Genomic DNA, 14,543 nt, shown 5'->3' on the forward strand with positions numbered 1-14,543 from the left:
GATATTAAGTTGTTTACAGCGGTTAAAACGGTTGACGATTGTGAATGTCTTCAGCGTGATATAGATTCTATTTCGGCGTGGTGTTTTTTAAATGCCCTACTCTTAAATGAGTCGAAGACGAAAGTTATGTCCTTTTCTAGGAAGCGTAAAATTCTGAGTTTTCCCTATGTATAGATTCCACCAATATTACTCGCGTTGAGGTCATCCGTGATCTAGGCGTTTTTATGGATCCTGCAATTAATTTCAATCATCACGTGACTACAATTATGAATGCTTCCTTTAGAGTGCTGGCAGCCAATACACGAGTGACACGCGATTTTTTTAAACCACTTTGTATTCTATGTTTGTTTTCTTCACTGGTGCGTAGTCGTGTTGAATATTCCTCAGTTGTCTGGAACTGTATTGGAGTGACAAATTCAGATGTAATTGAGAGTGTTCAACGTGGGTTTGTTCGCGTTTTGTTTGATCGTTATTTTCAACCGAATTATTTCTATAGTTATCAGAGGATTTGTGAACTCGTGAAGTTAGACTCGTTGCACAACAGGCGAACAATTTGTGAACTGACATAATTGTATAAGATTGTAAATGGTATAATTGATTCCCCAGAGCTACTTAGTCACATCTACTTGCACGTTCCTCGTCAGTCTTGTAGACTTCATACTTTGTTTTACCCTACCAACTTTTCCCATGCTGCACCCATGACACGCCACAACTGACTTATATAACCATTTAGAACAGATTTGTGTGATTGCTAGCCTTGATATTTTTGATGAAAAGCGCTAATTTCGAAAGTGTGTTGAGGCTATTGTTTTTTTCCTAACTTTTCGCTTTTATCCTGTTTAACATTTTACTACTCATTAACTCATTGATAAGTGCACCACTGAGGAGGCGTTAAGCTGTTGGTGGGTCACTGAAAATAACAATAAATAAATAAGTTAATTGTAAGAAAACACAAACACTTAGATGCCAACGAAAAAGGGCTAGTCATATTCAAGTCAGACCAAACTTTTCTTTTCTTAGGAATTAACTTTTTTTCCTAGTATGTGAAAATGTCTTATATGGAACGAATGAAACGCGAACGGCAGAGCGCGTGACCTGGGGCTGATAAAATTGTGAGAGTGTGCACGTCACAGTGAGAGCACACCCTCGCAGCCCCCGGGTCCACTTTGCAACTTGATCAGCTTTTAGGTAGTGCAGCATCTAGCAAAGGTCATGCGCTCCACCATTCACGTTTTCTTCATTCCCCATGGTATGCATGACTTGTCAGCACAAGACACTTTGTTACCTTTCCGATACGGGACGACGCAGCCGACTGCCTCATCCTTCTACGTCTTGTGCATCGCACCTCATTGCTTTCACTTCGTTTATTCGTTTCCTGTGGAAAGATTTGGGAAATGGGGTCCCAGGTAGTTTGGGTACACCTGTAGTGGAGTGCACGCGTTCACGGGCATTGGCTCCCTGCAGGAGCGACAAGACGCGCTGGATGGATGTGCTCACCCCCGTCGTGTCGAGTGATCCCGAGCAGCGCATCTATGAGGAATGGGGTAAGCACCGCCGGCAGAATATTCCCGTCTTTTGTTGGCAGAAACCGTGGCAGCATGGTCAGACCCTCCAGTGTCGGGTGGAGCCTGCAGTGTGCACGCCGCGGCATGAATCACCCATCTGCACAGATGGTGCGAGGCACACCAATGAGCACTTGATATTCGAGTCTTTCGAGTGTCGCCCAGCGTGTGCACTCCACGGGTAACATGGAGTTATTGTGTGACTGTAGAGTGGACATGGAGTATTTGTGTGACTGTAGAGTGGGTATAGAGTGTGCAACTTGCTCGTGTAATTTTAACGTGAAACATTCTTTGGCTAGGCGTTCAGCATTTCGTGAAGCCAAAAAGTAAAGCCTGGATAGAAGCTTGACCGCGATGCTTGAAACTGGTTAGTTTTAAGTAGGGGAGTGCAAATATTGAATAGTAGATATCGAATCGAATAGTGATTTTATTTGTAGCGATTTTTCAAAGTCTGCTGTGAATGATATGATTGTATGTGCAGAGTGTGCACTGGTGCAGAATATGCATCTCGTACAAAACAAAAGCTCAAATACAAAAGTTCTGATAAAAAAAAAGTAGCTGTTGATGGACATTGGGCACTAAATATCCAATTTTATGGCAGAAACATAACCTATCTACCCTAAGCGTCACAAAAAAAACCAAATTACAGCCACGCATGCCTTTTTTTCTCGCTAAAAGCACAACCTAGCACCGCGACCTGTCCTTTTTTTATATTTATATATCTCAGAAAAGGGGCATTTTGAGATATTTGGTCTCAATTTTAACGGAGAAAAAGGGCACCCAGGATTTTATTTTATATAAACAGATAGCTATTAAGTCTGAGTAAACAGGCTTAAACAATATAATCTTCTGTAAGAAAAAAAACATGTGGTTAGGTGGCGCAAGTCACCGTCCAACTGCCATTGTGTATCCATTGCTCCGTTCATCTACCCCTGTGGTCTCAAACTCGTTTGAGTGTGGGGGCCAGATCGTCCACGCCGGAGAGGGCGAGGGCCACTGTAGGGAGGGGGCGGGGGGTTCAAAAGATTTCAGAGAAACCCGTGCTTTATGCTTTTCGTAAACTCAGTTTTTTACAGTAAAACCTTTAGATTTGATTTGTTTAAACAACTACATTGGGCCCTGACCTGATGTGATAACAATAATTGAGATGACACCATCCCACCAACGTGCTGCCATTTTTAATAAAAGAAGCGAGCAAGTACTCTCTCGTTCCTGTTGCTCAATTCACTCAGGAATTAACCAAGCTCAACATGTCTCTAATAAATAATCAGTTAATTTGACAGTTCTTGCTTTCCTGACGATTTTTATTACAACACTCTGATGAAATACTTGTCTTTTAGTGGTGATATGTTTACTTAAGGCGAAAATCCCGAGCTCGTAGCTTTATCTTTGACAGTTGCTCCACCTGATTGAGAGTTCATGCAGCCGAGATGCATGCTTCGACGAAAAGCGCGCGCTTGCAGCCTAGTAGCGGTATAAGTATAAACCCTGTGAATTCAGCAACAGGAACAAAAAAGAAAATGGTTAAAAGAAAAAAGAAAGACTTTTCAAGAGAAAATGAATTGGCGATATGAGATCCTGCCGCGCATGCCATTTCTAGCGTTCGAGACATGTGAACCGGGACTTGTAGTTGTAGCTCGTTGCCTGCGGGCCGCGTCCCAGCGAGTCACGGGCCACGTGTTTGAGACCCCTGATCTATCCTGTTTCAGAGTGTTTTACATCGGTGCTTCAATTTGAAAAGAGGGTCTTTACTCATGAAATGAATTGGGTATGGCATGGAATTCCGGCCTCCCGACAATTCCTCTCTGGAAGCGGTGCAAACGGGATGTTTTGGTTGTGATATAAGGTTAGATTGCGTCAGAATCATGAGTAAATCTGCATGCCGTAAAATCTGTGGCGTTCGTTACTTTTCTTTTTTCTAATCTGTGCATTAGATTTTTGTGAAATCGTAGGACTATAAGGAGTTCCTCGCATAGTCTGTCGAACATCTCTGCGCTAACATTGGGAGAAAAAACGGCTTCTTAGTCAGCTCCGCGCCGACCGCGCGTCTTTGGCCGAATATTTTGAATATTCGAGTGACCGAGCACTAGGATTTTGATTTGCGAATCAAATTATTCGGGAACTTTTTATTCGATTTGAATTTGTATATTCAAACATTCGCACATCCCTAGTTTTAAGTGGGGGGGATGGGGGGAGGGGGAAAAGGGAGGGGAGAGGCCATTGCACTAAAAATGTGTTTGGGCCAGGCAGGAAGTGAACCCAGACCATTTAGATTATTAAGCGAGTGTCTTTCCGGCATGTCGCACCACGTTGCCTCGAGTTGAGGTGCTATTTGGTGGGAAACCCCTGCGGGACTTCCGCTCTGCGTCTACCAGATAGCCACTTGACACCATGTCATACATTTTTTAAACCCGTGTTACTGCCGGTATCTCCATTCCAGGAATTGCCATCAAGTGTACATGCCATGCATTAATCATACCTGCCAACCTGTGCACTTTCAAATTCGTAAAAGTCCCGCGGCCGCGGGGGGGGTTTATATCCTTGCAGTCAAGAGGACCAAGAAACTGACATATGTTAAAATATTTATTCTATGGGGTGTGATAGAAGGTATCTTTAATGTTTTTTAGAGCTGTGCCTTGAACTATGGTCCTGCATAATTTCTAAAACAGCCGGATGTTTGTGTACAAAATCGGGTATTAAGTATGCTAATTGACGTGTTTCATAGTTTGTGCTTGATCAAGGTCAACTGCAGATCGGTCACGAAGTGCACTTGAGCTGGTGGTTCCTTTGTTCCCAGACTGTCCCCAGGTGCAGTGCCGGCACGCCTACATTCCCGAGCAGCCCGACGAGCTGGCCCTCCAGGAGTCCGACGTGGTCAACGTCTTCCGCAAGATGTCCGACGGTGAGTGCACTTCTCTGATGTCTGGGGGCAGAAGCCCTGTGGTCGAGTCTCTTGACTGGAGCTGCCCTCTTGTGCGGCAGCATCTTTCACAGCAAGCCCTCTGGGGGCTTGTTGACCATGCATGGAAGCGAGGTTGCTAGCCACTTTATTTTTAATGCGAAAGCATTAATTGGTCCCATGGAGCGAGCCGACGTCATCAGCTTTGAGACCGCGCCAAACGGCACCTTAGATCCTTTCTCCAAGTGAAGCCAGTTCTCAGCTATGAAACCACGCGAAAAGCCTAGCCAAACGGCAGCTAATTTCCCCAATCCTAAAGAAGCGGAGTAAACCTGATGGATTTCAGCGTCGGTCCCATTGGCTGGCGTGCGTCGACGAGGCTCCCATTGGTCGCTGCATGTCCGTCAGCGCACCGCTACTACGAAACGTACAAGGCCAGAGCGGCGAGGAGAGGGCACTCTCTGGCCATCGACACAAATACACTGGAGGCGAAATAAGGAAGCGGAAGAATGATGTGCATGCTTTCGCGTTCACAACTCATAAGAAGTGCTTAGGTGTACCTCGAGCCTTTTTGGAAACCTTACTAATTGTGCGATTGTTTCACACGAAGTGACTTTTGTTTTTGCAAGAAACATTGGAGCAGTGCTGCACAACATCATTGTCGTCCCCATCAATGACGCTGGCAGCGTTTGTGTGGCGCTGTGTGTGTGTCTTTCTGAAGGGTTGCTCCGTACAAAACGGCCTTTACCCAACAATCTAACATCCAACAGAAATTTCAATGGGACCGCAACAGAAAACAATACTCAGAAGATCTTTTTTACCTTTATTGTCACATTTATTCTTCACATTTCCATTCCATGGGGCCAGTCAGAAGCAACACAGGCAATACACCTTTTTTGATAGGTTTCCTATGTGAACATGTTATGGCATCAATGTTTCGACTAGATTTCAAAAACGAAAGGGTCCAGACACATTATGGCAACCACTGCCGAAGAGTGCCCCATAGAGCTTCAGCGAAACAGCTATCACCGTCGGGATTTGAAACTCGTGGTTGGGGCCCTTCAAAACGTGGAATGGCCAGTGTATTCCACCAATAACCTTGCTAGAATTTTCATTCTTTTCTGCGGCCGCATCCAAACAACTCGCAAAGCGTCGACTCTCTTCGCTTTCCCTGCAGGTTGGTACGAGGGCGAGCGCATCCGTGACGGCATGCGGGGCTGGTTCCCTTCGTCCCACACAGTTGAGGTGATCAATGCGCACGTACGCTCGCGCAACCTGCGGCAGCGCTACCGCCTCCTCATGGCTTCGCACTGCTACCTCGAGCAGCAGCAGCAGCGGCCCGCCAAGGCCACCTGAGAACACCCCCGCTTCGACGTCGGTGTCGGCACGACGAGAAACTCGGTATTTCTCACTCCACGGTGATGTGGCGTTCGTTTTTGATGGCGCAAAAGCTACTTCAGCAAGATGCAAACATTCCGAACGTCGCAAGGATGTGGAAGAACACATTTCTACGGGACGGATGCATCTAAAGTGCGCATATCCATTCCACGCTTCCTACGAGTGGCGCAGCACCTGCGTCCTTGGGTCGGCCCACATTTTTACGAACGTGCCACTTACTTCCCTTTGTTCTCAAGATTTGGCTCGAAACGAAGCCTTGTGTGGCACACTCAACCGAGCTTTTATACGTGGTCCCTCGCTTGCTTTTACTAGTTTAGCTAGAATAACTGTGTGCTTGTGTAGATTGATGTCTAGCTGCCATTTAAGACTAGAATTTTCAGACCTCGTATTCGGGCATTCCCATTTATGTGTGGCAATTCGGCGGAGAATCTGTTTTGATATGCATACAATTGTCGACGTGGCACTGTCGCATCCATCCTTGCTCAAGTTTCCACCCGGGGCAGCATCTTAATCACAACCTAGTGTGCACTCTAGGTTCGATCCAACAATGTCCCCAACGAACGAGACCTTAAATTTTTACACTGCCAGAGTATAGTTGTACCTCTACACTTATCATTCTCGTTCAGTGGTCATGCATAGCTTGTTGGTGAGGCCAGCGACGTGCGGTCCTTTTTTTCTTCTAGGCTTTATTCAAACTGCATGTACTGCGACGAAGCTTCAACATGGCGAGCTTAGGAGAGCGTCCGTCCTACCTCAACTTCTTGTAGTCGTTTGTCAAGACATCGATAAGGGCGACCTCGAACCCAGTTAAAACCGAACGGTGCTTTTGTCGTTCCTAGTTTTTACACTAAAATTTTCAAATGCAACTGCCTACCCTTGCACTAGGAAGGCAGAGTGATATAGCCCTTTTATTTATTTGGTCTCGAAAGCACAAAGCCGTCAACACCTATGCAGTCCCCCACAATGCTGAAGATCTAACCTCTAAAATACAGAATGGCCACTAAGATTGAAGCCTCTGCATCTTTTTGTCGTTTTTGTTAGCTCATTTGTCCTCGGGTATCCGTGATCAACAGCAAACGGTTAACCTTCCTGCCATATCTACTTGAAGCATGGGTGGTACTCTCAACTGGTAGTACCCCCTTTCCTTCTTTTTTACATTCCGGGGCATTGCAAGTCTCAACCAAGACGCGCCACATTACCAGGCTCTGCGCCTCGGTTGCCTCTCTAGTCTCAATGGCCTCTACTTGTAAGAAACTAAAACAAGGTGCTCTCGGGGGATCTTTACCTCCGACATCTACGAGTCTTTTTAACACGATGCCTAGCCCAATTGAATGTGTATAATACCTTTACAAGCTTTATAATAAAAGTCTTCCTCTACAAATGGGTGTAGCTTCTTTGGCATATGCTGGCAATTCTGTTCTTTCACAGGAAGCAGTGCCTCCACATGCTTTGTGCCCATGAGAGGGCCTTAACTTCGTTTAGATTTGCCTTTCAAATATTTATTCATTTCATTGAGCCTTCAAGATTCCATCAAAGAAGCTATTACAGAAGGCATAAAACACAAATGTCAATTTAACGGTGAAAAACTTTTTTTTCCAGAGCTAGGGCATCAGAGACATAACATCGTTAAATTAAAATAACCAAAAAGCATTTTCGAGAAAGGACTACCTTTGGCCTATGTTTTTCTTGGTCCTTGCAGTCAGTAGCAAGATTTAGTACAGTGAAAATCAAGATACAAATGTGAGATGAGAAAAGACAACTTTTTCCAATGCGCACTTCACGCCATTTCGCTGGAGCACAACCACAATGGGTTGCAATTGGTTTGGAATGTAAACATGCAGCTGGCCTCCTGGCAGTTTTGGACGAGGGTTGCGACGCAGGCGTATGGGGCAAGAGAGCAAGAGAAACCCAAGCCGTCGGAGTTGCAGGGGGGGCAAGAAGCCGCAGCGGCCTGCGGCGCACGTTCACACATGGGACCGTGACACTAGTGCAACATTTTTATTTGGGCTAAGGATCGGACATTTTTCTGGGCAGCTGTGGCTCCGGCTCATGAAGAATGAGTCCCTCCTCTTCGAGGGCACCCAGGAAGGCTTGCGTCTGCAACAGCAACAGAACTAGCACTCGACCACTGGGCAACATCATCGATCCTCAACAAGCTGGGGATGCAGTCTTCGTAGCACTTCTCTATGCTGAGAAAACACACGTGTCACATTTGTCGAAGCTTTGGTTATAAAAAAAGATATCTGCTGGAGAGCTCGGAATGGCAGCGGACATTTTGCCATAGCTGCCATTCTAAGACTCTTAGGGAGCTGTCGTTAGCGAGTTCTGTCCGCCAGATATTGCTACCTTTATGATCTGTTTGGAAGCGGGCAAAGGAGGGGGATAGAGGCCAAAGAAGACCACTCAATGGCACTAGAAAAAACCTTCACATGTCCTTGAAACAGGCGGAATGGTATTTGGGACGCAAAACATCAGGTGGTTCCTTTTTACGGCGATAAATGTGCTGCCAGCAATGTGGGACTACCAATGGCAGCTTCCATGTCTTGCCATTTCGGGTGTCTGGAACGCACGGGAGGATGCCTCCTCCCGATTTAGTATGCGGGCTCTGTAGAGGCCTACCTTGGGGGAAGTGTCTGGATCTGCGTGGACGTAAAGGATCCCACTCTCGAGGCAGCGTCGTGCCAGAACTCTAGCTACGTTGACCGCTGCACTCTGGTCAGTCAAGCTGTAAGCCCACAAAGAGTTGCCGTCACACTTCTATGCACCATCGGATATTCTGTCATCCTAAAATTTCTTTCCCCTTTATTTAGCGTCTTTTAATAGGTGGCCGACAAGGTATTTACGCTTGCCTAAGAACATTGCAGAAACATGACCTACAGTGACCTGGCTGTCCAGAAAAAACATCTGTGGCTCGAAACCTGGCTTCTTTCAGTACGAAAACCGCTGGCCAAAAACCTGCTGCTTGAAGCTGCCACCTTTTTTTTTTCTTTTTTTTTTCTGTTGCATGCGATTGCGACCTGAAACTATACTATCTTTCAGGTAAAGAAGAGCAGAAGAGGCTCATCCCACAAAGCCTTTGGCTTTCCATGATTGGTGGTTTTATCCTCCCCAGTGTTCGCCCTGCTAAAGTGAAAGGCTTTGCAGGGAGGAGCTTGTCCTGCTATCCTTAGCCTGCAACAGACCGTAGAATGTTTGAAAAGAAACTGTTTTCAATGCACCTTTATTAATGAAAGTAATACAATAAGTTAAATGAAAGTCTTGCTTTGCTATATGACCACCCGAACACATTGATAGAAAACCGGCTGTTTGACTAAGTAAAACAACCTGTGCAACTTCCAGAGCCTCCCATAGCACGCCACTCCATGCTCGTTTAATTGATTTCATTTGAAATCTCGCAAAGCTATACATGCCTTGTGCTGACAACACATCGTCCATTTTGCACCACCACGTAAGAGAGAGGGGAAAGCTGCTTTTGAACAAATTTTGAGTGATGGGTTAATCTTCTAGAAGGAGGATTAGCGACATCTGGGCAGGCACGGGACACCAAAAAAAGAGTCCCGGTGAGAGGAAAGTTCCACCTTCCCCTCTTTTCTGGTGGTGGCCAGAGAGCTGGTGGGATGATGTCAGGCGCAAGGCACAAACGACTCGGTGGCAAAAAAGTCACTGGACTGTGTTTGAAACAGATGGCACCCAGTTGGTCGAACAACGTTTTAGTAAACGCCGACTTTTCATCGAAAGACACTTTAGCGAATAGTCGGCCGCTGCGAAGTGTCGTTTACGGGTCAACCAAGTGGGTTAACATTTTTGTAATGAGCCGCCGCAGACTGCCACCGCCGCACACACCGCGAGCACAGTGCGAGGGGGGGGAAGGGAGTTAACACGCACGTTTGTTATTTGTTCAAATGTTGATTTGCTCAAATGGCATGGTTCACTCACTAAAATGTCATCCGCTCATGCGATGTGGACCCGTTTTGAAACCAAGTTCTAGTGCTTTGCTCAAATGAAAAACATTATTCTGGAGGTGTCCAAGTCCCTAAGGGCACCATTATTTGCACTCTATCAAATTGTATCACTTCGTGCATCCTCGTACTATCCGTCGTATCTCTGCATTGTGATGGAAGGATGGCAGGCATTTGCCACGATTTTGCTGGGAACCTAGCCTAATAAAAACTATGAACTGAAAAAAAGAAAAACTAGCAGGGGCTAAATTGCACCAATTTACCTTAAAAAAAAAGAAGTATGTAAAATCAACTGCAAAATGCCTTTTTATATAGTGAGTGTCTAGAGTTCCGTCCGGACGGAATGAAATCATGCGCATATAGTTTAATCTAATATTTAATTTAATCTTTATTGGCTCAGGAGATACGTGGCATCGCAAGACGCGACAGCCCGTACTACAGTGAACTAGAACATAGGGGCAGTGGAAAAAACGTCGGCGGCACCCCATCGGCCGTGTGAAGCCAGAAGTGTAGACTGCTGCGAGTGGTGCTGTTGTCGAAATACGGAGGACATGGCTACTGTAACATGGGATATGGCGTCGCATACATTCTCTGATGGTTTCTGTGATGCCTAGGGTCCTTTTCGCAATTTGTTTTCGTGAATGTAAAGTGCTTGGCATTGTGATTACATAGGTTCGAGTCTTGTCGCTAAGCAATGAAAACGAAGAGAAAGAAGACTGATGCACACCACTATGTGCCAGCATGCAAGGCTGGTTACCCTGGTTTTCACTACATTGCCCAAGTAAGCTTGAACATTAATTCATAGACGTTGAAACTTCTGTAAAGCATACATAGGCCACACTAATGAAGCACTAAGATCAAAAACAGCTACGCTTGGCACGAACTTCGCTGGCAGGAGTGTTCCGGAATCGAACACCAGCACTACCTGGTAAGTTCTACACGAAGTGCCTCACCTGGAGACCGGCTTTTTTCACTACTCCTATTCTACTTTACTGTACCCGTACCATTGAGAATCGCGGTGCCTCGTCTAGTGATGATGAATATAAGATTATATACCAGACCACGGTGCAAGAAATACATTTAGGTGATGACTCTCTGTCCGACGCGGCGGCCACATTATGTTCGGCGCACCAAGCGCTTCACTTGCACGTGGATAGATGGCGCCCAAATATCGGGTCCCTCCCAAATCGACCGCTCCGGTTGTTACACCCAGCAAGAGTCCCGCATTCCCTTGCTCACCGCTTCTTGTTGTACCTCAATGCCGCCACCAAGTCGCCAGAGTCTGTAAATCTGTTCTCTTCCTCCTTCGAGTTAAGGCTCATCTTTGTGCACAATGGTGGCACCTGTGATCGACACAGCACCAAAGCAAAACACGAGGCCAGCCACTGGCCGCACACCATCACCACACTGCTAAAAAGGCGAGCACGCTACGTTGCCGACACCATGGCCGCCGAGGAGGGACCTCATACCCACAATGCTCGTGCCTCAGCACCCTTTGCGGTAGCGCACATTTAAAGGGGCCCTGCAATCATATTTAGGCACCTACCTTTTTTGTGGTTTCCAGGTCTCTTGGGGTTCGGGCAAGCCAGCGGGCACGGAGAGAGTAACTAAATATCAGTGCGTCATATTTTAACCGGACGACGCGGAAACCTCCTCCACCTACGAGGGCGACCCGCGTAGGCGAAAGCGCGCGATATCTGACGTCTTTGGTCCTGGGCTTACTACTGGTCAGAACCGCTAAAATCTTTTTTTTTAGTCGACATACAGAATATAAGTGTCGCGAACCGTTTCAATTATGTATGAAAGTAGTTTTTGTTCGGTGTATGAGATCAGAAAAGAAACAAATGCAGTTTATAAAGTACGGAAACAAGAAATGACTCGTCGACGTACCCACCACCAAGCGGCGGAAAAAACGGCGCATATTAGAAAGGGCTAGTGCGATGAGGCGCTGACGAACGGCGTGCGTAGAAAGAACCCGGATGTACGCGGCGGCGCTGCGGTCGAGGATCCGACCGGTTCCGAGCGTTCCGAAGGCTTTCGGCGCCGGCTTTGCTGGCGATTTTGCCATTTGGCGGTATGGCAGCGCGAAGTGGCTCCCGTTCTGAACTGATATTTACCCCGTGTTTGCTGTCGTTTGTGGCCAATGAAGTGTTATGCCGAATTAGTCTTTAATCGTGCAGCAAATGCAATGCGAGCCGCCCTGACCGCCCGCTTCATACAGCCTATCCAACACGTGCTTTAGTGGCGCCCTCTCGAGCCGTCAACACGGAGTGCGGCAGCCGTGAGCGCTCGATGAGCTCACTATCCCTCCTCTAGTTCACGGCCGCTCAAGCCAGGACCTACTACGTCATGGAGGTTATTTTTTGCTTGTTTTTGTAATCCTTATTTGCCTATAACTTTTAAACTAAAGCGAAATTCGAGAAAAGAAAAGTTTCATTAAGTTTCTACGTTCAGTGCGCTCAGGATCGGTGCAAATTAAAAATCAGTCAAAAAGTTGTTGCAGGGCCCCTTTAACTACTTCTGGTTCAAGGCTAGCTCCGAACACGATCTAACCGCTCGCTCCTCGCACAAAGAGCGGCCGGAGTTATCACCTATATGTATTTCTTCCACCATGGTCCAGACAGAGCAATAGCAGGCCTAGCAGAGTTCCGTACAGTTGAAAAGATACCAGGTGCAGTAGGGATGGCACTGTAGCTGTAGTGTAGCTCAGTCGAAAGATATCCGCTTCACACTGAGCGGACTCAAGTTCGATCCACCAGAGTGGGCATACTGCTTTCTTTTTTCTTTGACAAGCATTCAGCAATATTTACTTTTTTCTTCTTTCTTTTTTTTTAGAATTATCACTGAAAAAAGAATGTTGTGGATCAAACATTGCTGAACTAAAATGGGACTCCCTTTCCGGGGCTTCAGCCACCAGCAGGCCGCCGGTGGCTGGTGTACAGGGGGCGAGGGGGCAAGGGGGTTGATATTTTTGTAATGAGCAGCCATAGACTGTCGCCGCAAAGCAGTGGCTGAACACGCTCCCCAGTGATACACGCGCCGTCCGAAACTGCGGGTAATTTTGCAGTGACTATCGGCTCAGTCGTGCACAAGGTGAGCCTTAACCCAAAGAAGGAAGAGAACACAAATTTACAGAGTTTGGTGACTCTGGTGGCGGTGTGGCGGCTGTGAGGTACAACAAGAAGCGGTGAGCGGGGGAATGCGAGACCACTGCTGGGAGCAACAACTGGAGCGGTCGGTTTGTGAGGGATTCCATACTTGGGCATTATCTATCCCCGTGCGAGTGAAGCGCTCGGTGCGCCGAACATAATGTGTTCGCCGCGCCGGACCTAAATGTTTCTTCCACCGTGGTCTGGATGGAACCCTAGCCACAGCTTTTTTTATACCTAGTGTCTAGAGTACCGTCCGACGGCACTCCTGCAGAGCGTTCAAGTGCCGTCCGACGGTGCTCCACTTAAGCGTTCAAGTGCCGTCCGAAAGTCTCGTATAAAACGAGTTCTCAAAACGAGATTTTCAAACTTTAGTGTAGCTTAGTGGTAAAATGTCTGCCTCATAAGAAAGCGGTCCCAGACTCAATACCCAGTGCGGGCTTACTTTTTTTTTTTTTTCTCGAACATTGTGTTTTGTTGACGCATTTGCCGATATTTACATTTCTTGTTTACAATTAACACTGAAAAGAGAGAGAGAAAAAAAAATGTTGCCGAAGAAACTTCGCTGAACAAAATGGTATGCGACTTCGTTTCCGGAGGTGCATGGGGGACAGCGGGGCTTGGTTTGCCGGCTGGATGCCGCGAAGCGGCGTGTATGTAATGTAATGTAATGCTTTATTCGGTTTCTAAAACCCGGGCGACAGTGAAAAGGCTATTGCCCATGCCATAGAGGCCCACTGTACCCGCTACACAGACATATATGTGTACGACGGGGCCAAATCGGTCAATAGTTTTGCAATTAGCAGCCGCATACTGTCGCCGCGAAGCGGCGTGAACGCAGGCGGGGGATACTGATACACGCGCCTCCGACTCTTTTTCGGACGGCACTGTTGACACAGCTTTTTATATACATATATTTATTTAAGTTGCTTGGTTGGAAAAAAGCTGCGCTAGCGCACTCCTTTTTAGAAATGCCACAGAAAGTTGCCCCCGAGTACGGGGGCCCTGAAAATAGATGCGGGACTGTCGGAGCCCACCACGGACGCTGCACAGGGAATCGTGCCCGAGTAGAGAGAGGTCACCTGAAGAGCTGCTTCCGAATGCCCCACTCCCTCGTGGAGGCGCTGATGACCACTTTGCCCGTGTTGTAGACCACAGACCCCGTGATGTGCTGATGGCTGCGCTCCAGTCGCACCCTGCGCACAACCGAAGCCACGCAACAGTTGAATGTCACGGCGAAACAACAGCGGACGCGAAGCACCTACTTGTGCCAGAAGGTTCGGGACGGCACGTCCAAGCCATAGCCCAGCGGCTTCCTGGCCAACAGCATCTGTTCCAGGTTCCGCGGATTTCTGTTCACGTACTCGGGCGAAACTCTGTCGTTTCCGCTCGCTGCATCGCTCGTTGAGCACCGGATTGTGACGGCAGCGCGATTTTTAATAATCGAGCGGGCACTCCACGCACCGCGTAAGGAGAGCGCCATCTTGCTTTATTTCCGAGGGATTGGATTGGATTGGTTAAAATTACTGTCGCAATCACCGCCTTGTTTTTCTCAGATCACCCGTAAATATTTAAA

The 14,543-nt window shown here is 47.1% G+C and overlaps 2 protein-coding genes across 4 annotated transcripts in view; one reads left to right on the forward strand and one right to left on the reverse strand.

Annotated features, from left to right (window-relative positions):
- LOC8023508 overlaps positions 1–7,240 on the forward strand; it is a 48,236-nt gene extending 40,996 nt beyond the window's left edge. For all 3 annotated transcript variants that reach the window (XM_029992733.4, XM_029992736.4, XM_029992737.4), the window contains exons 17-19: positions 1,465–1,544; positions 4,360–4,464; positions 5,639–7,240. In XM_029992733.4, the coding sequence (XP_029848593.2) occupies positions 1,465–1,544; positions 4,360–4,464; positions 5,639–5,817 (364 nt within the window). In that variant the 3' untranslated portion in view covers positions 5,818–7,240. The remainder of the gene's footprint in view (positions 1–1,464; positions 1,545–4,359; positions 4,465–5,638) is intronic.
- A 601-nt stretch (positions 7,241–7,841) lies between these two features.
- Positions 7,842–14,473, reverse strand: LOC8023509 (39S ribosomal protein L18, mitochondrial). Its single transcript, XM_002401559.3, has 4 exons — positions 14,233–14,473; positions 14,050–14,163; positions 8,479–8,584; positions 7,842–7,956 (listed from the first exon to the last, which is right to left on the reverse strand). The coding sequence occupies exons 1-4, from the start codon at positions 14,448–14,450 to the stop codon at positions 7,867–7,869; spliced, it is 528 nt and encodes a 175-aa protein (XP_002401603.3). The 5' UTR covers positions 14,451–14,473; the 3' UTR covers positions 7,842–7,866.
- Positions 14,474–14,543: the final 70 nt, after the last annotated feature.

The sequence above is a fragment of the Ixodes scapularis genome, unplaced genomic scaffold (genome assembly GCF_016920785.2).
Source record: "Ixodes scapularis isolate PalLabHiFi unplaced genomic scaffold, ASM1692078v2 PGA_scaffold1__304_contigs__length_218370807, whole genome shotgun sequence".
Lineage (NCBI taxonomy): Eukaryota > Metazoa > Arthropoda > Arachnida > Ixodida > Ixodidae > Ixodes > Ixodes scapularis.